Consider the following 24,263-nt stretch of genomic DNA (forward strand, 5'->3'; position numbering starts at 1 on the left):
TTACTCCCTTTTCTCATAACCTGTCTGTACAATGTAAATTTTTATCCCTTTTTGGAAAATTCAGGTAAAATCAAGTACTGGGGAATATGGAATAATCCTATACTAGCAGAGCATGGACTAGACTATCAAGATAGTTAAGTCCAAAGCAGACTGCGAAGAGGTACAAAGGGATCTCACAAAACTAGGTGACTGGGCAACAAAATGGCAGATGAAATTCAGAGTTGACCAATGCAAACTAATGTACATTGGAAAACATAATCCCAGGTATACATACAAAATGATGGGTTCTAAATCAGCTGTTACCACTCAAGAAAGAGATCTTGGAGTCATTGTGGATAGTTCTCTGAAAACATCTGCTAAATGTGCTGCAGCAAAGTTAGGAACCATTAGGAAACGGATAGATAATAAGACAGAAAATATCATAATGCCACTATATAAATCCATGGTAGACCCATATCTTGAATACTGTGTGCAGTTCTGATTGCACCATCTCTAAAAAAATATATTAGAATTTGAAAAGATACAAAGAAGGACAGAAAAAAATAATTAAAGGTATGGAACAGCTTCCATGCAAGGTGAGATTAAAAAGACTGGGACTTTTCAGCTTGGATGAGAGATGATAGAGGTCTATAAAATCATAACTGGTTTGGAGAAAGTAAATAAGGAAGTGTTATTTACTCCTTCCCATAACACAAGAACCAGGGGTCACCCATGGAAATTAATAGAGAGCAGGTCTAAAACAAACAAAAGGAAATACTTCTTCACACAACACACAGTCAACCTGTGGAACTCTTTTTGCCATGGGATGTTGTGAAAGCCAAAACTATAACTGGGTTCAAAAAAGAATTAGATGATTTCCTGGAAGATAGGTCTATTAATGGCTATTAGCCAGAGGGTCAAGGATGCAACCCTATTCTCTAGGTCAGAGGTTTTCAACCTTTTTCTTTCTGAGGGTCCCCAACATGCTTGGGTCCCCATACCAAAGCTACATTGCTCAGGCTTTGGCTTCAGCCCCAGGTGGCAGGGCTCAGGGCCCTGGACTTCGGCTCCATGCAGTGGGGCTTCAGCTTTCTACCCTGGGCCCCAGCAAGTCTAATGCTGCCCCTGCTTGGTGGCCCCCCTGAAACCTACCCATGGTCCCCAAGGGGGCCCCGGACCCTTCGTTGAGAGCCACTGACCTAGGTGTCCCTAGCCTCTGATTGGCAGAATCTGAGAGTGGATGACTCAATGATTGTCTGTTCTGTTCATTCTCTCTGAAGCATCTGACATTGTCCACTGTCAGAAGACAGGATACTGAGCTAGATGGACGTTTGGTCTGACCCAGTATGGCTGTTCTTATGTTCCAGCTCTAGGATTCTATGAAATTCCTATGAGTCTGTAAAAACTTCTGAACTTTATATTTTCTTTACAAAAAGTAAACAAACCCGTATTTTCATGTTTCAGATTCTTATTGGTGGAAATATTTCTGGTAACACAGTAATAGAAGATGATTTTACCACACTGGATAGCAGGAAGTGGCTTCTCCATCCAGGTGGAACAAAGATGCCAGTCTGTGGTTCTACTGGGAATGCACTGGTTTTCATCGAGAAAGCTAGCACCCGTTATGTTGTAACCACTGATATTGTGGTTAATGAGGACTCGTTCATACAAATAGACTTTGCAGCATCCTGCTCTGTCACTGACTCCTGTTATGGTGAGGTCTTCTTCATAAATCATATACTTTCTGTTTTCCTTTTATATAGGAAAGTATTGCTACTTATTTTCTGTTTCAGCTGTCTACTATACTAAAGTACAGAAACAAAACAGGGAAAACAGTTTTCTGTAAGGAAATTGCAATTTCAGCATTTATTGTTGGTGTCTGGAGGCTGAGACAACCCAAAAGGTTTGGAATGTGTATGATTGTATGCACTGAGTTTTTTCCTTGTGTGCTTTACAAGCATTTAAGATGTAGTTTATAAGAATTCAAGTTTCAGTTTAATTCATTTAGACAGGTTAATAAATCCCAAATGTAGATGCAGTCTAATAGTTCAGCACATCCATTCCTTGTGGTTACATTGCTCTGAACTCTAGATAATACATGTCTAATGCCAAGTAGCTTGATGTTTCCAGCATAATTTTCTTGTTTCAAAGCTTCACATTCTCCACAATTGCACAATAGACAATGCTTAAAAATGATGTGCTTAGTGCAAATGCAGAGAACAACGTCATAATTCTGATCTCACTTGCACCAATGTAAATCAAGAATACAGTGATATAAACCTGATGCAAATTAGATCATAATCAGGCACAAAGAGTTTTTTATTATAATCATTTACATGAAATCCTGAACATGTTTTAGAGGTTTCATACCTGTATAATTCTACGCAGTGAATGAGGTATGGCTCCTATGGAAGAAATAGTGTGACTACATAATTAAAAACTGTGTCGTAATGCGTATGCACAACAAAGAATTAAATACTGGCATTTCATAACTTTTGTGTGTTTGACTTTGCAACCTACATAACATTCTTTTAATTTCATTTTTTTAATGTAATATATATAATTTCATTGAGCTTCTGGCAATTCCTTTGGGATTCTGCATAAAAATGGAAATTGGGTTTCCAGTAAATCCCTAAAGTAGATTAGCTGATTTTGTTATTCTGAAATTTATGGAAGTAATCAAGATATCTAAACCTGGAAATTAGCTACTGCCCCATGCATAATAATTTTGTTCCATGTGGTGTTAAAGCCACTACAGCATCCCTTAGGTCATCCCCATTAAGAGTAAGAGTGTTTTGACAGATTAGTTATTTCTTGCCAGGTAATAATTTCCTTTGTTTTATTGTTTTACCCTTAACATTATTTAATTGAATATCCAGTTAGGCAGGACACTAGCTAATTATGTGCTTCTAGTCCTGATAGAGGAAGGACTTCATTTTGATGAAAAATTAATGTTAAAAACTACTTGTGCCAACTTATCCTTTTATTTATATAATGCTCAGTTCTGAGCTCAGACATTGAGTGGGACTGATTGTGTGATTGAGGGTTATTCAGGATTATTAAGGGTAGCAGAATCAAAAAAGATAAGCAGAATTATCGCTAATGTAACTGTAACCACCAATCACTCAGTGTTCCATACAGCCAGAATGCCTGGCAGCTGGAATATTTATTTAAAGTTTATGGTCTGTGCTTATTGTTACTTAAACTTTTTTGCAGCCATTATAAGGAAATAAATTGAAGTTTTTATCCAGTTTGATTACCCATTATTTTTATTATGAAAGTTTATAAGCAATAAGCTTAAAATAAGTTTAATTGCTGATTTTTGCTGTATTTGAATGTATTTGTTGATTTGATATGGCTAGATAATGAAATATATAACTGAAAACAACATCACTAGGTGAAAAACTCAGTTGAAAAGAGTTTCATGTAAGATATTCTAATGAAGTGGCTAGTGTAGAGATGCTCTTCTGCCTTCTACTGGGTAGAATCAGAACTGCTCAACTGTGTGTCATAGGTCCTGTAATGCTACCAGCTAATAGAGGTTCCTCTTTAGCTCAAGAGCAAGCCTGTGTTTTTGGTGTCAGAGAATCTGGAAACTTCCCCTGTTGCAACTGTAAACTTCTGAGTTGTCAAGATAAATATAGGGACAACAATGAAGTCTTCTGTTGTCACCAGTTTGGTACAACATATTCACTTAAGCATACAAGTTTCTGTATTAACTAATTTATTATCTTTCAATTTTTAGCTATTGAGCTGGAATATTCAGTGAATCTCGGATTGACGTGGCACCCAATACTGCAAGACTGCCTGCCTAGTAACATAGAATGCAACAAGTACCATCTCCAAAGGATTCTGGTATCAGACACATTCAACAAATGGACCAGGATTACTTTGCCCCTGCCTCATTATACTAGGTAGCTACATACTGAATAAAGAAAATCTTAGTGCACAAATATCTGACAAGACCTAATGTAATACAATCTTGAACTAAAATGTATTGCCGTTTTTGAGCTGATTGTGTGTATAGTAGTTATACAGATGAGCAAATGAAAATGCCATTATGCTCTGAGTAAGAAGTAGAGAATTACTAAGTGCATTTACCAGTTATTTAGAAATGAGGAGGTTAGGTTTCCTGCTTAGCATATTTTAAATAGCCAGGATTGATGGGAGCAGACAAAAGACAATTGACTCTCACACATCTCTCCTCTCTGCGGTATCCATCATCCATTTGTCCCTGTAGTGCGAGCATGGCAGAGGTCCAATTTGAGAAGGAGAGAGCAATACGCAGATATGCAACAATAGGCAGAATCACTCTGTCCTTTGCCCCTCATGGGAACATGCCCTTGGTGACATCCCTTTGGTGTGTATTGCACTACTCTTGCCGTCCCCCACCCCAATCCCCTGCAGGCCCAGACACCTCCACTGCTCAGTGTTGAGGGTGAGGTGGAGCCCTGGCCCTGACTTCTCCCCATCCTCTCTGGGGTGTCTTGTGCCCCAAATATCAGAGAGGTAGCCGTGTTAGTCTGGTTCTGTAAAAGCAGCAAAGAATCCTATGGCACCTTATAGACTAACAGACGTTTTGCAGCATGAGCTTTCGTGGCACTCTTGCATCCGACGAAGTGGGCATTCACCCACGAAAGCTCATGCTGCAAAACGTCTGTTAGTCTATAAGGTGCCACAGGATTCTTTGCTGCTTGTGCCCCAAAAGGTGCTAGACTGAAGTAATTCCTATGCTCTGGAAAGCACAGCAAATTCCTATCCCCAGCAAGAGGGGAGGAGGCTACTTTAGCCCCTTAGTGCACCCAGCGGGCAGCTAGGCATAATGTGGTCTTTAGTAGATTAAATATATCTATGATTTAAGAAGCGCCTCTCTCAGTTTGGACTTTGATAAGAATTGCAATGTTATGGTTACCGTCACTACATTCCGTAGCTCTATGCTACCAGGAGTGGTTTTGGAGGAGGCTGGTTAATTCTATTGTCTAAATCCCCACCTGCTTCCTGTACTTGCTGTTATTGGCTGCAAATTTATATTTTTAAGTAATATTTTGATGCTTCTTGTTTTTCTGTTGTACTTGTCACATATGATTCTGCTTTCACATATTATTCATTGTTTTCAAAAAGTCCCATTATCACCTTTACTTCCTTTTAGTACATTCTTTAAAAAAAAAAAACTTGTTTTCACTTTTGGGTTGAATTTCGTGTGTGAAAGAAGATGTTCTGTGCTGACAATGCTCGAGACTGAAGTTCTCTATCTGTTCACAGAAAAGGTACAGCAGGGCAGTGTCAGAACAAGTTTCCCCATAATGCCCTGCCAACATACCTCAACTTAGACGTGAAAGGCCCAGCTAGGGGCAAGAGGGTAGTTTAGGCTCTGATTTTATTTCATTTTTACTGGGTCTGATAAGATTGCTGTGAAGATTGCCATAGTGCCAGGTGTGGTTTCTGTCACATGGACCTCTGTTTACTAGCAATTACATCACTTTCTATTACCCTAACCTGGATTAGAACTAGCAAACTACTGAAAAACTCCACGTCCTATTATTAACCAACTGAGGCATCCAGTCTCTTTAAGTATATTCATAAGGCAGTTTATTTGTATATCTCACTGTCTGTTGGCCTCATCTAGTCTGGCAAACCTTTTCTATTGCTTTACATATATATTTTGCGTAATCAATTGGCAACATTGTTAAATGCTTAAAGTTCACACCTTTTTTCTTTTTTTTTCTTTTTTTTTTTTTTGGAGAAAGGGGTTCTCTGGGGTTGAATCAAGATAATGGGTTCCATGAACATTCCAACCCAATTTAATCTGTATCTGAAAAGAACCTCCAAGAACCCTAGGATTAAGTCAGACTCTCTTTGACTGACCCCACAGCTACCATTGCTCTGCTTAGACCAATAGCTTTGCCTCTTGCCGTATGCTACAGTCAGTGGTAGGAGACCTCCCACCACAATCACACACCACAAAGTTATCTTTATTATTTAAGACAAGGGTTGGGTGAGAGAAGGGTTACTACAGCCCTAGGATCCCAGCAGGAAGAAGGTCTGGGATTTAGACTAGGAACTAGTACAGCTAAGAGGGTGAGGCATCTCATTTACAAAGGCACTCTGTTCTTTGCGCTGCTTTGCTCCTCCCAGTGGTTTAATAGCTCATTTTTGTGGGCATTTTATGCAACTTGCCAGTCAGTCTATCCAATAATTTGGCCTAGAGCACAGTATCCATATGTGGCCTTCTGGGGTTTATGTACTGCAGAGTGCTACGTAACTTGTGGCCTAGATGAGAGTGTGAATAGTTATTTCTTATGTCTCAGATTTGATTTTAAAATGTAAATCAGAATATAAAGGTTCTCCCAGGAGAACCATTCATTTGCTAGATTCCATAAAAAGTCATAGAAGTCATCAAACCTGAGACTCAGGGTTTGTGGTTTTTTTCACAAGATCTTCTTTATGATTAAAAAAAAGAAGAAGAAACTCAAACATTCTACATGGGTGAGCTAATCTGTGAGGTTTCTCTGAGAAAACCCACGTTGGGGTCTAAATTAGAAATTATCGCAGTAGTTAAAACCTCTGAATGTTATGAGTTTACTCATGAGAGAGTAACTATTGTTTTGGATTATCTAATTCCTTTCCAGTCCCACCACATATATTACAACAAGCTATTAAATAACTAATATAAAGAAGTTTAAAATAGTAGAGATTCAGAAAAATAAAACATTTTCTTGCATGTGTAAACAATGCATTTCTTCATAGATAAGGGATTATACCTAAAAATGGAAGAGTAGGGAAATAAAACAGTCTTTATCTTAGATTTAATGAATATCAGACAGAACTGTAGATTGGAAACAGAATAGACTTAATTTTCTGGAATTGTGGATGATTTCAAGAGTATATTGATTATGATTCATGAGACCTTGATAACTCCACATTGAGCTCATCCTCTACAATCTCCAGATTGATATTGGTGAATTCAGAAACTCTGAAATTAACTTTATTTAATTTTTGAACTGGGAAATTATCAGTACCAGTTCCCAGTAAAATGTTTAATTATTTTCTTTTAAAAGTTAAGATAAAACTGATATCAATCACTGACCCAGCCGAAAAAGAGTTATTTTTCTTCTGCACAAACCTTCTTCTGTTACTTGTTAATAGGTGGTTTATTTTTGTGCTCAGAGTAAAGCAACATGTAGTTTGATGCTGCCATCTACTGCCTAAGTACAGCAAAACATATACTAAATCAGTTTGGAAACTACACTGATGAAAAGTCACAAAAAATGTCTATTTTTTAGCATGCACATTGTGTTCAGATTACTTTCAAGCAGGCTCTGCCTAACTAAGGATGAAATCCTAGCCCCATTAAGGTCAATGGCAAAAGTCTCATTGCCTTCAGTGGGAACACAATTTTCCTCTTGATGTGGATCTAGATCCAGACTTCTCTCAAAGTCAAGATTGTTTGTATTTGGCATTTTGATTTGGACAGTTCAGACAATGCTGCTAAACCTACAGCATACAGGACCCCACTCCGCCAGGAACTGGCTACAGTTTCAGTGTGAAATTCTTTGCATATCCCTTCGGCCATGTCATACCTCCATTTTCTCCCCCTTCTATACTGAATTAAACTCAGACTACTTGTCTTTATTTTTAAGGACCTTTGTGGCCTATCCCTGCTGTACCTTTTGTCTCTAAGATGCTCTTGATACGCTGAACCCCACCTTTATTCCACTAATGATGCCAATCTTGATTGCCCATTTTAAAAATTTTCAGCAAGCATCTTCATACTTTATGTCATGCTGCCCCTTATGCATGGGACGAGCTCCCTGTAAACATCCTCCTCATTATTCTCCTTCAGATCCCTCCTTAAATCTCCCCTCTGCTGTAATCCACACAAAAACTTGACAGTGATTAGACAGCAGGTGTCATGAGACCATTGCTCATTAAGATGAGCTGTATCATCTCATTGTTTCCTTGGGACTAACTCCCTTTGTCCTCCAGGCACAGCAGAGCAGCTTTGCAAGGGTGGGAAGAGAAGCTACATAGTGAACATTTGGCCTTACAAGCAGAGGGCCCTATTATGTGGCTTGGTAATTCACTTGAGCCAGCCCTTGTTTGTTGAGTTAGTAAATAAATCATCTTTCTAAATATGGTCCAGGTTGGGGTGAACATACACAGTCGTATTTCCTATTAATCAAAATAGGGTTTAGCACAGCTGGAAGAGTTACCTTTGTATTTTTTTTTTCTTTCCCAAAGGTCTCAAGCAACTCGTTTCCGCTGGCACCAGCCTGCTCCATTTGACAAGCAGCAAACATGGGCTATAGATAATGTCTACATTGGGGATGGCTGTATAGATATGTGCAGTGGCCATGGGAGCTGCACACAAGGGAACTGTGTGTAAGTATAGCTGTTTCCCTCTGGTAGGTAGGGCTGTAGATTTTTCATTCCCATTTTAGTGTGTGATTTCAAGAAAATTGCTTGGAAGAGGTATTATTTTGAAATAAAAGCAGAATTTCTTCTTTGAAACAGAGAGAGGCACCAGCATCACTTGGGAAATAAAATTCTAAGAGGAGGGAGAGGTGGGCATGTTGGAGTGTGTGAGTGAATCCCCTCTGACTTCCTGCGGGCCAGATTTTCCTTAGAGATACATGCCCATGCTGATGACAATGTGGTTTGGAGAATTTAGACAAAGATGGTGCTAATCCTTCCCCCAGCTCCCTGGTGCCCAAAGGCAGTGTACAAGCTGTTCTATCCTCCAGGTCAGAGATTGGCAACCTTTGGCATGTGGCCCGCCAGAGTAAACACCCTGCCGGGCCGGGCCAGTTTGTTTAGGTAATAATTGGAGATATATCAATCTCCTAGAACTGGAAGGGAGCTCGAAAGGTCATTGAGTCCAGCCCCCTGCCTTCACTAGCAGGACCAATTTTTGCCCCAGATTCCTAAGTGGCCCCCTCAAGGATTGAACTCACAACCCTGGGTTTAGCAGGCCAATGCTCAAACCACTGAGCTATCCCTCCCACCTGAGACGTCCACAGGTTTGGCCGATCGCGGTTCCCACAGGCCGCAGTTTGCCGCTCCAGGACAATGAGGGCTGCAGGAAGCAGTGCAGGCTGACAGATGTGCTGTCTGCTGCTGCTGCTTCCCGTCCATAAACAGTTCTAGCACCAAAAGATGGTTAAACTTATTTGCTTAGGCTTGGCATGCTATCTTGATTAGATTTGTCTACCAAAATACCATTTCTTTTAGTGATAAAGCTCGGTGTTAGACATGTCGTATGTACCTGGTGTATTATCAGCTTGAATTAAAACTGTGCGCATGCAGATCTTTACACAATTAACATATCCTGTTAAACAGTAACAGCTTCAGAAGGAGACAGCAGGGCGACTCCTCCAAGCATGTGCTTGTAGGTGAGACAAATGGCCTCTTGCTCCCCTGGGCTGGAATAAAATGATTTTAAGTCTTGGTGTAGAAAACGTTTCCAAATGAGTTTACTCTGTGTTTGTTGTCTTTGCAGCTGTGATGAACACTGGGGTGGGCTCTACTGTGATGAGCCAGAGGCATCCCTTCCAACACAACTTAAAGACAACTTCAATCGAGCTCCATCTAATCAGAACTGGCTAACAGTAAATGGAGGGAAACTGAGCACAGTCTGTGGAGCTGTGGCATCTGGAATGGCTCTTCATTTCAGCGGGGTTGGTGTTTAACTCTGTGGTTAACTCTTCGATGTGATTAATTTAGAAAACTGAATAAATAAGTAACCTAAAAAAGGTATCAGAAATAAATGTAAAACGTATATTTACTTCCTTGATGGGGGTCAAATTCTGGCAGACTCTGCACTGGTGCCTGCCAGAAACACTACGGAGAACTGGAAGCATCTCTTTCAGCTCATCCCATCTCCAGCACCCAAGGAGAGGTCAATGTGCAGGCTCTCTGAAACAAGCCATAGAGGGGGGCTCCAGAATTGAGCCTATAGACCAAGGCACAGTCCATGGTATTGAAGTGTTTGTATCCACTCATTCACCAATGGCCTGCTCATACAGATTATTTGTACTTCTGGCAAGAATAATTTGTACAGGGTCTGGTGCTGCTACTATCTAGGTTGCATGTACATATTAATATTGCTTTAAAAAAGTCTGAACATACTTGGTTTGGGGGCTGTTTAATGTATATTTAGAAGTGAGTCTCAGAGATATATTATTTTCTAAAACCAGAAAGCAGTAACTTTTCACTGCCTTTTCCCATTAAGAGTTAGTTGACACCACATGAATGCACTGGGCAGCCTGAGAGATTCATAAAATACAGTTTGTATTAGAGAAGGTGTAAAAATAATCTATTAAAATTGTTCTGTCTCCTGAGGGTCTACACACACCAGACTGTTGACTTTTGTGTTAGTTGAAGTGTTTTATTCCAGCCAGTGTTGAAAAGATGGGGATAAGGATTTTTGTAATCTAGATTTAAGAAAAGAAAGATACAGTGGATCCTGAATATTGTAAACATATAAATATAGATAGCAATTTGTGACAGTAAATCCACAGTGCACATCTTTCAAAATGGAAATTAATTGAAATTATGTTTGCAGATCAGGTCATTAATTATTCTGTTTTAGCATTAATTATTGTGATGTTACATGGGACTTCAAATTGAATTGTAGACTCGTAATATTTTAAAGCTTTTTACAAGGTAGAATTAGCCTATTTATCAGTATGTAGTCTAGCCCTTTTCACGTCCATAGAGCTTTGACAAATATTAACTAATTAAGAATTACTGATCTAAAGCAAAACCATTTTTGTTTTAAAAGAGCAATGAATGACATTATGGTCCTAATTTTCTAAGAGTCTCAAACTGATCTCTAATTTTCTTGCCTGAAATTTTTCAGCCACAATCAGTTGTGGGCATAAGTAAATAGAGAGATGGCATCTAACAACCTTTGCAGCCTGCAATTCAGTTAGTTAGACATGCAAAGCTGCAGGTGCAAAATTTTGCTCTGTGTGTATGTACATAAAGTTAGATCTCCTTCACAAGTTAAAAAAAATCTTACATATGACACTTGTGATAAAAAAAAAGGATATGGTATGTTCCATTTCTCTGGCAAAATTATTAAATTGTAAATAATAATTTACATTTTAAAAGAGAGACAAATTGGAGAAAGTCCATAGGAGAGCAACAAAAATGATTAAAGGTCAGGAAAACATGACCTATGAGGGAAGATTGAAAAAATTGGATTTGTTTAGTCTGGAGAAGAGAAGACTGAGAGGGGACTTGATAACAGTGTTCAAGCACATAAAATACTGGTATAAAGAGGAGGGTGATAAATTGTTCTACTTATCCCCTGAGGACAAGACAAGAAGTATTGGACTTAAATTGCAACAAAGGAGATTTAGGTTAAAATAAGGAAAAACTCAGTAACTATAAGGGTCATTAAGCACTGGAACAAATTACCTTCATCCACAGGTTAGAACAGGCTAGACAAACACCTGTCAGAGGTGGTCTAGATAATATTTGGGGCTTGTCTACACTTACTGGAGGGATCAACGAACAGTGATCGATGCATCAGTGGTCAATTTAGTGGATCTTCACCCACTAAATCGACCGCAGATCACTCTCCCGTGAACTCCTGTACTTGACTGGATCGAGAAGGGTGGGGGGAGTCGACATCGCATAGTGTGGACCCCACAGTAAGTAGATCTAAGTGGATCTAAGCTAGGTTGATTTGAGTTACTGTATTCACGTCACTCAAATTGCATAGCTTAAATCGAATTTCCCCTATAGTGTAGCCAAGGCCTTAGTCCTACCTCTGTGCAGGGGAGTGGATGTCCTGTCAAGGTCCCTTCCAGTATTACATTTCTATGTTCCTCTGATTCTGTAATTATTTTGGTTCAGTGTTATGAAGCCTTCTCATTAAGAGGATGATTGGCCTTTTAAAATACCACTTAATTCCCATAAAACAACTGAGTAATGAAATAATTAAATGTATTTTTCAGGAATATATTCATTGAAAGTATCACAGCCCGGGAATTATCTTAACTGAACAGCCACACCAACAAAAATATGTTTTCTTTTCTTTTTTTTTAGGGATGCAGCCGTTTATTAGTGACAGTGGATTTAAACTTGACTAATGCAGAATTCATCCAGTTTTATTTCATGTATGGATGTCTGATAACTCCTAACAATCGGAACCAAGGAGTTCTCCTGGAATACTCTGTGAATGGTGGCATTACTTGGAACCTCTTAATGGAAATTTTCTATGACCAGTTCAGCAAACCTGGGTTTGTAAATATATACTTCTACTAATTCGTTCTTTGGGATTTTTCATAAAGAATCTGCCCCGATTGCTAATATTGCTGTGTGTAAATAATCTTGCAAACATTTATATACCTGATTAACTTGTGTGCTTACAGATAAGCATGTGTGTAAGTGTTGGCAGGATTGGGCTTCAAACATTAGAGCAGTATACCATCCATTTCATAAGATCGAGTGTGTGACAGCCAGTTACACTGGTGCATGGTTGACCATTATTCACCAGTAAATGTTAAAGTAAAACTATAGCTAGTCAGAAGAATTAATTTGATTTATAAAAGTCTATACTATTTTTAACATACATGTATTTATCTTCTGATTTCTGATTTGCTAAAGCACAAAGCAGATCTGTTGTCTAAACAGAAGGTCTCTGCCACATTTAAGTCTTATTTTAATGCTGAAGTGGGACTTAAGTGATGGACTGGCCCTCTGTGCACTAATGAATTACTTCCTAATACTACAAGGAATCAATGCCATTTTAACCCATGTGTGCATTAGTCATTTGCTATAAAGGAAATAAGGTAATTGCAATAAAACATTGATATATGATCAATGTCTCCAGCTTTGAAAATAAACATCTTGATTAACGTTAACATCAAATTAATATCTTGATTCCATTTCAACATATAATTTCTTGAAATGGTTATGACTCCCTGATTCTCTGCCTGACTCTAGAACAAGTTAGAGCAGCCATGGGGCTACGCTAAACCTGCATCACTGGCAATGTTCCCTAAAGGGACTGTCCACTTAAGCATACCCAGTACACACCATACTCTGGCTACTCTTCCTCCCTGTCCCTCTCCACTCATAATACACCGCCTGTGCCACATGCTGCTGGGACAATGAAATAAGAACCAGTCTTAAAGGCTCTGGGTCCATTGAGGAGTCTCCTACAGTGAGGAAGTCTCCATTGGGGAGAGCTAGGGTTAGATTCCGCCCCTTTGCACCCTAGGGCAAATAGGATGGACTTGGTCAAAGAATCTGGCCCAGCGTTGTTTAAAAGCCTGTTCAACTACTTATTTAAAACTTTGTTTTTTCTTTTCAAAATTCAAGAGATTAAGATGTGTCTGTCACATGACTTATCTCCATTATTACATTTTAGCTTTGTGAACATTCTCCTTCCTCATGAGGCCAAAGCTCTCGGAACCCGTTTCCGCTGGTGGCAACCTAAACATGACGGTTTAGATCAGAATGACTGGGCTATTGACAATGTGCTGATATCTGGCTCTGCTGATCAGAGGACAGTGATGTTAGACACTTTTAGCAGTGCTCCACTCCCACAACACGAACGCTCTCCTGCAGATGCAGGACCCATTGGGAGGATCGCTTTTGATATGTTTACAGAAGACAAAACGACAGGTAAAAATTTGATATTGATCAGAGCCAAAGAGCAGGAAGTCAGTACAGCTACTTCTAAATCTGATCTTGTTGGTCTCACCACAATGGATGTCAGAGCCAATCCCTGTACTGTACTTTTTTTTAACCAACAACGTGTAACAAACTGCTTTAAAATCTACAAACTGTGCGTGGAGGGAAAGGGGGACGTAAATGGGGGGTGGAGGAAATACAAATTTTAAAGAAATCTTGCAGTCTGTTTTTCAAATAACCAATATTTTATACAAAATGGTTTCTTACTAGTGAAATCACTTATGAGACATTTCTCTGCAAAGAAAAAGAATTGTCTAGATTTTTTTTCTTATTTCTGCACCATGTAGCACAGCAGAATTTTCTGTTATTGTTTCCAGGAACAAATATTATTTGACTGAATGCCACATTATTCTAAAAGGATTTCCTACACTGAGTATTTGTTTCCTATTTTGCAGACATTTGCTAGCAACGATTTTTAAAATACTTACCCAGAGGATTAAGTTGTTGAGTTACAGCTAGTAAAATATAAATAAGGAAATATTTGTGCATGCTAGTGGGACTAATTAGTTGAAGATACTGTGGTATTGCTTTGGTCACATGTGCTCTGATTCTGCAATTGACTCCACATTTGCAGACTTCTGCATTCACGGATCTCCATTCAACTTACAGGGGTTTGCCCACACAGAGTCAATTGCAGGATCTTCACTTTGTTTTAAGAAGAGAATATTATTTAGTACTGTATTATTATATAATAAGACAGCAATGTCATGTATGCCACATAATTGCAAAACATTGTGAGCAATTCTCAGGTCCTTAATTCTTATGCATTGAAAATTATGTGAACAGGTTTATGGTCAGAGAATAGCATGGGCAGTTCTGAATGTTAAGTATAGACATATGGGAATGGTGGATACTAAAGTACTCTGGAATTTTTCAAAGAACAATACTAAATAGTTTGTACATAGTTAAAGACTTAATCCATTGCTCATCTTTAGTGGTTAACACTTTACTGTTTTCTATAGGTAATGTTGCAATATGTTATACAATATTCAGGGGCGGCTCTAGACATTTTGCCACCCCAAGCACGGAAGGTCCACTGGTCCCGTGGCTTCGGTGGACCTCCCGCTGTCCGCTGAAGCTGTGGGACCAGCGGACCCTCCACAGTCACGCCTGCAGGAGGTCCACCGAAGCTGCGAGACCGGCAGACCCTCCGCAGGCAAGCCGCCAAAGGCAGCCTGTCTGCCGCCCTCGCGGTGCCGGCAGAGCGCCCTCCGCGGCTTGCCACCCCAGGCACGCGCTTGGAACGCTGGTGCCTGGAGCCGCCCCTGACAATATTGACTTTCATATTTGTTTTCAAGTGAATGAACATTGGCTGTTCCATGATGATTGCTCAATTGAAAGATTCTGTGATTCTCCTGATGGTGTTATGATCTGTGGTAGTCATGATGGCAGAGAAGTTTATGCAGTAACCCATGACCTAACTCCTACAGAAAGCTGGATTATGCAGTTCAAGGTAAAATCTTTATAATCTAAATATTCTGCATAATTATACTAAAACAGCCTGTTTTCCTCAGAGCAGGACAGATTTACAAGGAACAGCCTGATATGTGTTGCATAGACCAGGATGTCTGCACCACTTCCCCCTACTGAAAAGAGTGGCACTGCTCACGTACTGTTATTATGTCACCCTCCAGTGGTGACCTACCAGCAGGCTGTCAGTGTTAATGTTATTGACAGGGTACAAAGATAATCCTGAGTTCTGGTTCCGATGGTGTAGGTGTGAGAACATGATGCAGCAATGGGATTTGTTACAGATACACCAAGTGTGTTTTGTCATTTATGATTAATGAAGTGACAATTAACCAAAATTTACACATCAGATAATTCACTTGTCACCACACAAAGTTGGAGTAATAGAACTTCATGTTGTTTGCTCCTTGGGGGTTGGGTGAGCCCACCAACAGGCTACGGGGCTAGAATATAACTACGCTTCCTTTGTCATCACTGTTCCAGCATGTGGATTGAAAAAGCAGCCACTTTCTCTCCACATCCCTTTAATGAGGATTTGGAGCTACTGAATCACTGCAAGTTGATATGGCAACTTCCACCTTGTCATGGACTTTTCACTAAGAGGGAAATGTCACCCTTTATTAAACATTCCCCTGTGGAATTTTAGTATCTTAACTTTTGCTGTAGTGGGATAATAATAGGATGAGTGCAGCTTGCACGAGAGTTACTATGATTTGACGGATAATGCACCAGACTTGGGAGTCATGAGATCAGGGTCCATTGATTTGTAGTAGGATTTTGGACTCAGTTTCCCCATTTGCACATTGGGATTAATGAGATTTATGGATGACAAGTGCTATATTAGTGCTGCTAACTGTTACTGCTGTAACTTAAAGCATAACCTCCCATCAACTTTCTTGCTGAAAAATCTTTAAACTGTAATCATCCCTCCAGCTCTTTATTGATAGTAAGAACTATTACAATACCAACTTACATATGCTTTTATGTATATTAGATTTCTGTTGGATGTAAAACTTCAGAAAAAATTGCACAGAATCAAGTCCATGTGCAATATTCTACTGACTTCGGCGTGAGTTGGAGCTATTTAGTTCCTCAGTGCTTACCTGCAGATCCAAAATGCTCTGGGAGTATTTCACAGCCCTCTGTCTTCTTTACAACAAAAGGATGGAAGAGGATAACTTATTCACTGCCTGAAAACCTAGTGGGCAAGTAAGTATGAAACAACTACTCACAGTACCTTGGGTTCAGTGCAGAATTAAAGGGGGGGAGTAAATAGTCTGAAAACCATGCTATGTGTACACTTCCTTATGCAAAAGATCTGCTCCATGGCCTCAGTTCAGCAAGGTACGTAAGCATAGACCTAATTTTAAGCACCTGAGTAGTCCTATTAATGTCAACAGAACTATTCGTGTGCTTAAAGTAAGGCATGTGCTTAAGAATCTTGCTCAATTGGGGCCTCTTTGTCTATTCGGAGTCCTAAGTGCTGAGTGATTTTAAAAAGGGGTTTATTCATTTATGCTCCCGTTTTCTATACAGGGCCAACATTGCTCTGTGAGAATGGGCTGGATTCTATTCTGGCTTGTGCAACACCAATGGAATTTTTAACTAGATTCTAATTGCATATGTTTTTAGGCAATAGAGGTGCACAGCTGTAACTAAGGGCAGAGTTTGGCCCACTGAATCTTTACGGTGAGCCAGAAAGAGCACAATTGTGGTTTAAGATACTTGGTTGAGTTTACAGAGCTAGAAATTGAGGGGGGGAGTTTATTTACTTGTAAAATGAGTAAACATGATGGAGACAGAATGAACACGGACTCTTATGATGCAGCATTTACAGTCACTTTCCAGGGTTGAACCACTCTTCAGATTGACTGGGTATTTATGTTCTTACTGACATCTTTTTTCCTAGGAAGTCCTCCAAAGTTCAAGAATTCCCACCCCCCCCAGCTCCATTTTTTCCTGTTCTTTTTCTCAATGTGCCCATGTCACAGCAACGTTCTCTTTTACAGAAAAGGGTTGGAAGAGGTTGTCTTCAAAGCTCCACTCCAGAAGAGTTTGCTGGAAAGCACTGAAAAATTCTTCCTTCCCAGCAACTGAGTAATCTGCTTTTGCAGCACTCCAGCCCATGCCACCCTAGAAACAAGAGATCCATATCAGATTTCATGTTTCTTTATGGCTTCTCTCTTCTCCTTAATACAGTTTTGCTGGATGATGCACTTTCAAAGGAACAATAGAAGAGATTTGGCTTTCTATAAACATAGGGCAACAGAATGCTAGACATCATTTTAAAAGGCCCTGATCCTAAATGTGTCTGATTTTATGCCATGAATATAATTTGTGTTCAGTGGGACTACTCACAGGATTAGGGCCTAAATCAGAAGATTTATACTGGAGTTCAGATGAAACATCTCTTTCTGTTTTAAAAGAAAATAAAACTTCTTTAAACTGATTTGCATTTTATTTAGTTATAATCTAGTATAGTTTAAATAACAACATGTTAAAATGGAATGCTCAGTGTCAATTAGAGGAATGATATGCCCTAAAGAAACATTTTAATTAACATATCTCCTGTTACAAAAGTGTCTTATGATTTGTTACTCCATGCAGCGCTGTTCATAAGTGTATGTATATAGTGTACATTTTTCATTTGTGTAAAGTTATCTTTTTATCTTTATCTGTTTTTCTTCATTCTTGTATGTATAGTTCAGTGAGGTTTAGGTTCTATCAGAAGTACTCAGATATTCAATGGGCCATTGATAATTTCTATCTGGGACCTGGTTGTTTGGACAACTGTAGAGGCCATGGAGACTGCCTGAAAAAACAGTGTATCTGTGATCCCGGGTACTCTGGTCCAAACTGCTACTTGACCCAAACTTTAAAGGTAACTTAAATGCATTTGGTAGTACTGCAAAAGTTTGTTATAGAAAAATTGAATCAGCGGAGCTTTTAAAAAAAACAGATGCACCCAAACTGGAATGTTGGGTCTGACTCCTCTCAGACTTTGGAGAGCCTCAAATCTACATTCAGATCTGAACTGTACAGCTCTGGATCATCTATTTAAAAATATATCATTTCTATATTGGTATCTAAAGAAATATCACTTTATCACTAACACCAATAATTACACTATATTTTCCTTCTGAAGTAAAAAAACGTTAAACTGCTATTTAACAGTTGCAGTACATTGCTGTGTGTAAATGAACAAAATAGTTCTCAAACACAATACTAATAAACCTGCTGTTAGTTCCTGGACACAACTGCTGTTGCAAATACACTGCTACCTCGATATAACGCCACCCGATATAACATGAATTTGGATATAATGCGGTAAAGCAGTGCTCCGGGGGGGCGGGGCTGCGCACTCCGGTGGATCAAAGCGAATTCAATATAACACGGTTTCACCTATAACGCGGTAAGATTTTTTGGCTCCCAAGGACAGCGTTAGATTGAGGTAGAGGTGTACCAATAAATTTACCAAGACCAAGTATAGAAAACTCATCTTTATAATAAAGAGGGAGACACAAGTAAACAAGGCACTGATCTCCAGGTCATATAAAATTAATTTAAGTAACTGATAAAGTTTCATATAGTTTTAATTTTCCACACTTGTATTCTACATCCCAGGTTAATAAATTACTGCAACAAAAGGTGTAATGGTATTTGTGTGGCTGAAGATACTTAGATTTGAGATGATGGTGTGGAGGCGGGGAGGGCTAGCTCAGTGCTAAACCCAGGGTGGTGAGCTCAATCTTTGAGGGGGCTATTTAGGGAACTGGGATAAAAAAAAACTGTCTGGGGATTTGTCCTGCTTTGAGCAGGGGGTTGGACTAGATGATCTCCTGAGGTCCCTTCCAACCCTGATATTCTATGAACATGCACAGACTTATAGCAAAAGAGTACAGTGTAGGCAAAAATATACTTTTAGGACTTTAGCAGATGTCTCAAATTTAAAATACTGTTTATATTTTGAGGAAGAAACTTTAAGAATTCCCAAACTGTTTTCAAATGACAGTATTCACCTTGTTCAGGCTTTCTGAACCATATTTATACATGATAATCTATGTACATAATCTACAGAAGAGATAAGTTGGTTGAACCACATTTTTTCCAAAGGAAATGCAAACTACACAAGATTTGAATTTGTGTTATTTGAATTATTAATATTATAATTTATTATTATTAGTGATAGTAGTAGTAGTATTTTAAGGTACTAGTTACATAAATGTAAATTAGTACCACATCTTTATAGGAAATTGATCAATTTCCCTCCTTTCCACTAAGATTAAAGCCATTTACTTCTCATATATTCAGTTTAAGGATTTACTTGCAGAGCATTATTGGTATGTCCATTTTACTTTTGTTATCCTGCCAGAAGAGGTGACTCTTGCAACGCACCCAGCTAACATGGTGGAATGTAGAAACAGAAGGAGCTCTAGATCATTTAAGGGTTACTTGTAAACTAATTCCTTCATCTATGTCTTCATGTATTTGTTATTTTTTATTGATGCTGCGTGACTGGTATTTAATATAGGGTGAAATCCTGACTCCATTGAAGTCAATGGGAGTTCTGCCATTGACTTCACTGGGGCCAGGATTTCATCCTCGATATTATTTCAGCTCCCTGATTAACTGACTAAAACTTTTATAAATAGGAACATGGAACTTAGAGAGATTCCCAACTGAGCGTTGTACGAATACCTGTGGTACAAACCATTACATGAACATATATTCACAAGTAATCCAAGACTTTCACTTTCCACATTCACTCTTGTGGCTAGCACATCACTTGTACAAGTACTTGTGGGGAAAAATATATAAAAGGGTCAAGAATTCCATCAAGATAAGTAATCTTTTATTCAAAGTAATGTTTGTGAATATATATATTTTAGTAGCTGCACAGCACTGGTCACTATATACCTATTTTTAAATATTTAGGGCTCAATTTCCCTCTCAGTAGAGCCTCAACCTGGCCTCCTTCAGTGTTGCAGGTGGTAATAATATCAAACACAGTTTTGGGCTCACAATTGTCCACTGATACAGTCAATGTCGTTTTAGATGTCTGACTACATGCTTATATGCTCTGCAAGGCTGGGGCCGTATATTTGTACAGCATCTAGCACAATGGAGCCCTGATCCTAATTGTGTGTCTGGGTTTTACCATAAATCAAATAATTGCAAATAGTAATTGCTCCCATATATCAGGCATTTGAACATCTAAATGACCCTATTTGCGCCCACAAAGCTATTGTGTCTGTAAAAGGCCTTAACTCACACCAACAAAAAAGGCAAAAAAAGTTACAGTTTACGTGAGTATTTTAAACATACTTACGTTTGCAGTGTTATTGTAACCATGTTGAAGAGAGACAAGGTGGGTGAACTAACATCTTTTACTAGACCAACTTCTGCTGGAGAACGAGACAAGCTTTTGAGTTTTACATGAACCTGAAGAAGCGCTCTGTGTAGCTTGAAAGCTGGTCTCTCTCACCAATAAAAGATATTACCTCTCCCACCTTGTCTCTCTTAAACATACTTAGAAAGTCAGTTCCAGCTGGGTTCATTAGAAAAGCTAAAGAGTATGATGCCTCTTCATGGTTGTTCCTCAGATGTCACCTTCCTTCCTGCAGACTTTCCTAAAGGAGCGCTTTGACAATGAAGAAATTAAACCAGATTTATGGATGTCCTTGGAAGGTGGAAACACCTGTACTGAATGTGGGATTCTAGCAGAGGATACAGCTTTGTATTTTGGAGGTGATACCGTGAGGCAAGCTGTCACTCAAGACCTGGACTTGAGGGGTGCCAAGTATGTCATGTTACGTAGTAGAATTTGACATAGCTAATAAGTTGTAATGGAGGCCTTCATTAAATAATAACAGAGCAGGAGATGAGACAGTTCAGTGGATGGATATTAGGAAATAGAGCCTTTTTATGCCCTGGCCACCACCAGAGTAGAGTCAGCTCAGGTAGGCAGTGACAAATAGTTCTTATTCTTACGGTCAATAGGGGACTTTTCACTGACTGTATGCAATGAGTTATGTTGTTAATATATCATTTGTGTAACACCCGCAGGATGCTTGCTGCTTTGTAGATATATAGGAGAAGGTCCTTAACCTACCGAATTTACAATCTAAATAGGCAATTTACAGACAAAGATGTGGGAGAGTAGTGAGGAATTGGTGGTCTTTGTATAGTTTTTAGCGGACAAGTAACTACATCACAACCTCACCACTACAATTGGCACTAGTTAGCACATGGGTTGCAAGTCTCAGCAAAAAGGCTCAGCAAAAATGGGTATGGGGGAAAACAGCACCTCCAGAAGATTTCAGTCTCCTGGAGTGTATCACCAGCACATTTCACAAGCACTAAAAAAAGTTATTTTTAAAAAATAGCCAAGCAAAGTTGTTTACTTCAAAAATACAAATTGTGTTTAGTAATGCTAGACTACAGGGGAACTGGATGTAATCCCATATATTGTTGTAGCTGGGAGGAGTATGCATTGTGTTGAAGGAAGACAAATATTCAAAAATAACTCTAGAGACTCGCTCCTTTGCATCAAGATGTGATACATAGCATCTAATTCAAGCCTATTATGAGGCTTCTGTAAAGTGAATATGAAGCATTTAACACTTCAACATGGCCCAGAGAACCTCCTCCTGCGGTCTCTCCTCACCCCAAATCAGGAGAGTATGTGAAAGCTTTGTATTTGCCAAATATTTAAAGGAACAATTCTCAGTGGTAATTGGTAACAAAGAGCCCAGTCCTGGCAACACTTACACACATGACTGGCTTTTCCTGGATAAGTAGTCCCATTGAAATATGGGAATGTAGCGAGGTCGAGACTTACTGGCACAGCGCCTCCTGCAGGTCATCTTGGGAATTAGCTCTTTTTCAGCTCCAGAGCGCTTTCTTCTGACCAGTGTCTCACCTGTCTTAGGCCCCATGTCCCTCCCAGACTCCATTACTCTTTTCCTCGGGGTTCTGCCCCAGCAGTACCCCCACACCCTGGGTCTCCCCTTACAGGGGAACCCCCAACTCTCTAAATCCACCTTGCCTCGGTGGCTACTGCCAGTCCTCATCTAGCCCCCGCTCACTGGAGCAGACTGAAGTCTATAATGGCCACTCATCATTGGCAAGGGGTTCGGACCAGCTGCCTCTGCCTAAGCCCGGGCTGCAGCCTCTGCAACACCAGTACCTGTTTATTTATTGTGATAACATTGAGTTGTCCGGTGGCAAGACAGCTATGAAATATAACCTCTTGTTCACTAGCTAAAAAGGTTTTTACCTTATTTGTTTAACATACACAAGCTAGATATATTAGATGTGCAGCTTGTGTACACATGTAGTCCAGAACTTTAGCTGGTGTAAAGCAGCATATCTCCATTAAAGTAGGGGAAGCTCTGTCAATTTATGGAAACTAAAATATGGCCCATAAGATATAGGAGACGATGCATGTTAGTTTCATCTGCCCACCTCAGTCTTTCACTTTAAATAAGGTCTCACTCCTTCTGCTGAATATTTGTATTTTTGTATATAGCTCTTCCCTTCCCTTCCTTGCGTTTTACTGAAATCACTTCTTATTTTCATTCAGTTCCCTGGTTTCCCTGCTTAATTGCACACACAAATTAATATTTTTGTGCACACAATTGCCTGTTTGCATCTACAGATGCATATTTTGCAGGATTTATTCAGACGCTTATTTTTGAAAAATTTGCACTAAGTAAACATCACTTTTCTTTAATAAAACATTTTAGTATATTATGCATTTTCAATCTATTTATTGGCAGAAAACTAATCTATTGAACTATGTTTGGAAACAAATCTTCCATATCGTTAGGATACATGATATTCTGTGAGTAACTACCAACATTTTTTCCTTCAGATTTCTACAGTACTGGGGAAGAATTGGAAGTGAAAACAACATGACAACATGCCACAGACCAACATGCAGGAAGGAGGGAGTTCTGTTAGATTATTCAATTGATGGAGGCAAGTCAACATTTTAGTTGCATCTGAACAAAGTTTTTGTGTATAGTCAAACACCATCATGTTTGAGAAATGTGCAGAATTAGATCTAACTTAAATATTTTAGGGTTAATTATTCAGAGCTGTAATCTACAGTTATTAAAGTTATACCTTGTGTGTTTGCCCCTCATATAAAATAGTCTTTGTTTCAAAAGAAACTAGACCCAGTCCTGGTACTTATACTCACATAAATAAGCCCATTGACTTCAGTTTGACTAATCACATGAGTAGCAATAGTATTAGGAGTTAATGTTTTCCTATCAAAAGATCGTAGATATTATCTTATGACTGTATATTACCTTCCATTAATCTTTAGACAGTTTCCACCTTATGTTGCATTACTAATCCTGAATCCTTTCATTATAGGCATATCTTGGATTTTGCTTCATGAGATGGATTATCAGAAATACATCTCGGTCAGACATGACTACATACTTCTACCGGAACACGCTCTGACCAATACAACTCGCCTGCGCTGGTGGCAGCCTTTTGTGATTAGCAATGGAATTGTGGTTTCAGGCTCTGACCGTGCTCAGTGGGCACTAGATGACATACTAGTTGGAGGTGCTGAGATCAATCCCAGTCAACTAGTAGATACATTCGATGATGGTAAGGGAGGATGTAGTAAGCATTCTATTATCTGATTTAAGAAGCCTGTGTCAGCCTTTTTATTGAACTAAATAATTGTTAACTGAAGGTCTTTCAAATGCACATTTTAATTTATTTTTCAACTGTACATTGTTATCTTTTTTATTAACAATTACAAGGTTGATATTTTATTGATTATGCTAGTTTTAAGGATTTTTTTTATTTTACTATGATTTTTTTTAAATCCATACATTTATAGGACAGTTCCGTTTATTTCATCTAACTGCCTGGATTTGGAAATTTCCACTATGCCATATTTTTAATATACTAGTATTGAAACCAATTTAAGCTATCTGACTAGGGCTGACACTTTAACTAAGACTCTTGGTTACTCGTTTAGCATATATCTTTAAAATGTTGTACATAATGTCTCTGTGGATTCAATACTAAGTCTACATGTTTTTTGAGACATTCCAGTAATTGTATGTAACTCATGT

At 39.0% G+C, this 24,263-nt stretch overlaps 1 protein-coding gene across 2 annotated transcripts in view; it reads left to right on the forward strand.

The window, feature by feature from the left end:
- Window positions 1-24,263, forward strand: part of RELN (reelin) — a 444,047-nt gene that overhangs the window by 395,609 nt on the left and 24,175 nt on the right. For both annotated transcript variants that reach the window (XM_039517535.1, XM_039517540.1), the window contains exons 45-56: window positions 1,444-1,693; window positions 3,725-3,893; window positions 8,221-8,361; window positions 9,479-9,656; window positions 12,037-12,230; window positions 13,364-13,620; window positions 14,988-15,142; window positions 16,154-16,368; window positions 17,863-18,040; window positions 20,784-20,959; window positions 23,036-23,142; window positions 23,545-23,787. In XM_039517535.1, the coding sequence (XP_039373469.1) occupies window positions 1,444-1,693; window positions 3,725-3,893; window positions 8,221-8,361; window positions 9,479-9,656; window positions 12,037-12,230; window positions 13,364-13,620; window positions 14,988-15,142; window positions 16,154-16,368; window positions 17,863-18,040; window positions 20,784-20,959; window positions 23,036-23,142; window positions 23,545-23,787 (2,263 nt within the window). The remainder of the gene's footprint in view (window positions 1-1,443; window positions 1,694-3,724; window positions 3,894-8,220; window positions 8,362-9,478; window positions 9,657-12,036; window positions 12,231-13,363; window positions 13,621-14,987; window positions 15,143-16,153; window positions 16,369-17,862; window positions 18,041-20,783; window positions 20,960-23,035; window positions 23,143-23,544; window positions 23,788-24,263) is intronic.

The sequence above is a fragment of the Mauremys reevesii genome, linkage group 1, assembly GCF_016161935.1.
Source record: "Mauremys reevesii isolate NIE-2019 linkage group 1, ASM1616193v1, whole genome shotgun sequence".
Classification (NCBI taxonomy): Eukaryota; Metazoa; Chordata; order Testudines; family Geoemydidae; genus Mauremys; species Mauremys reevesii.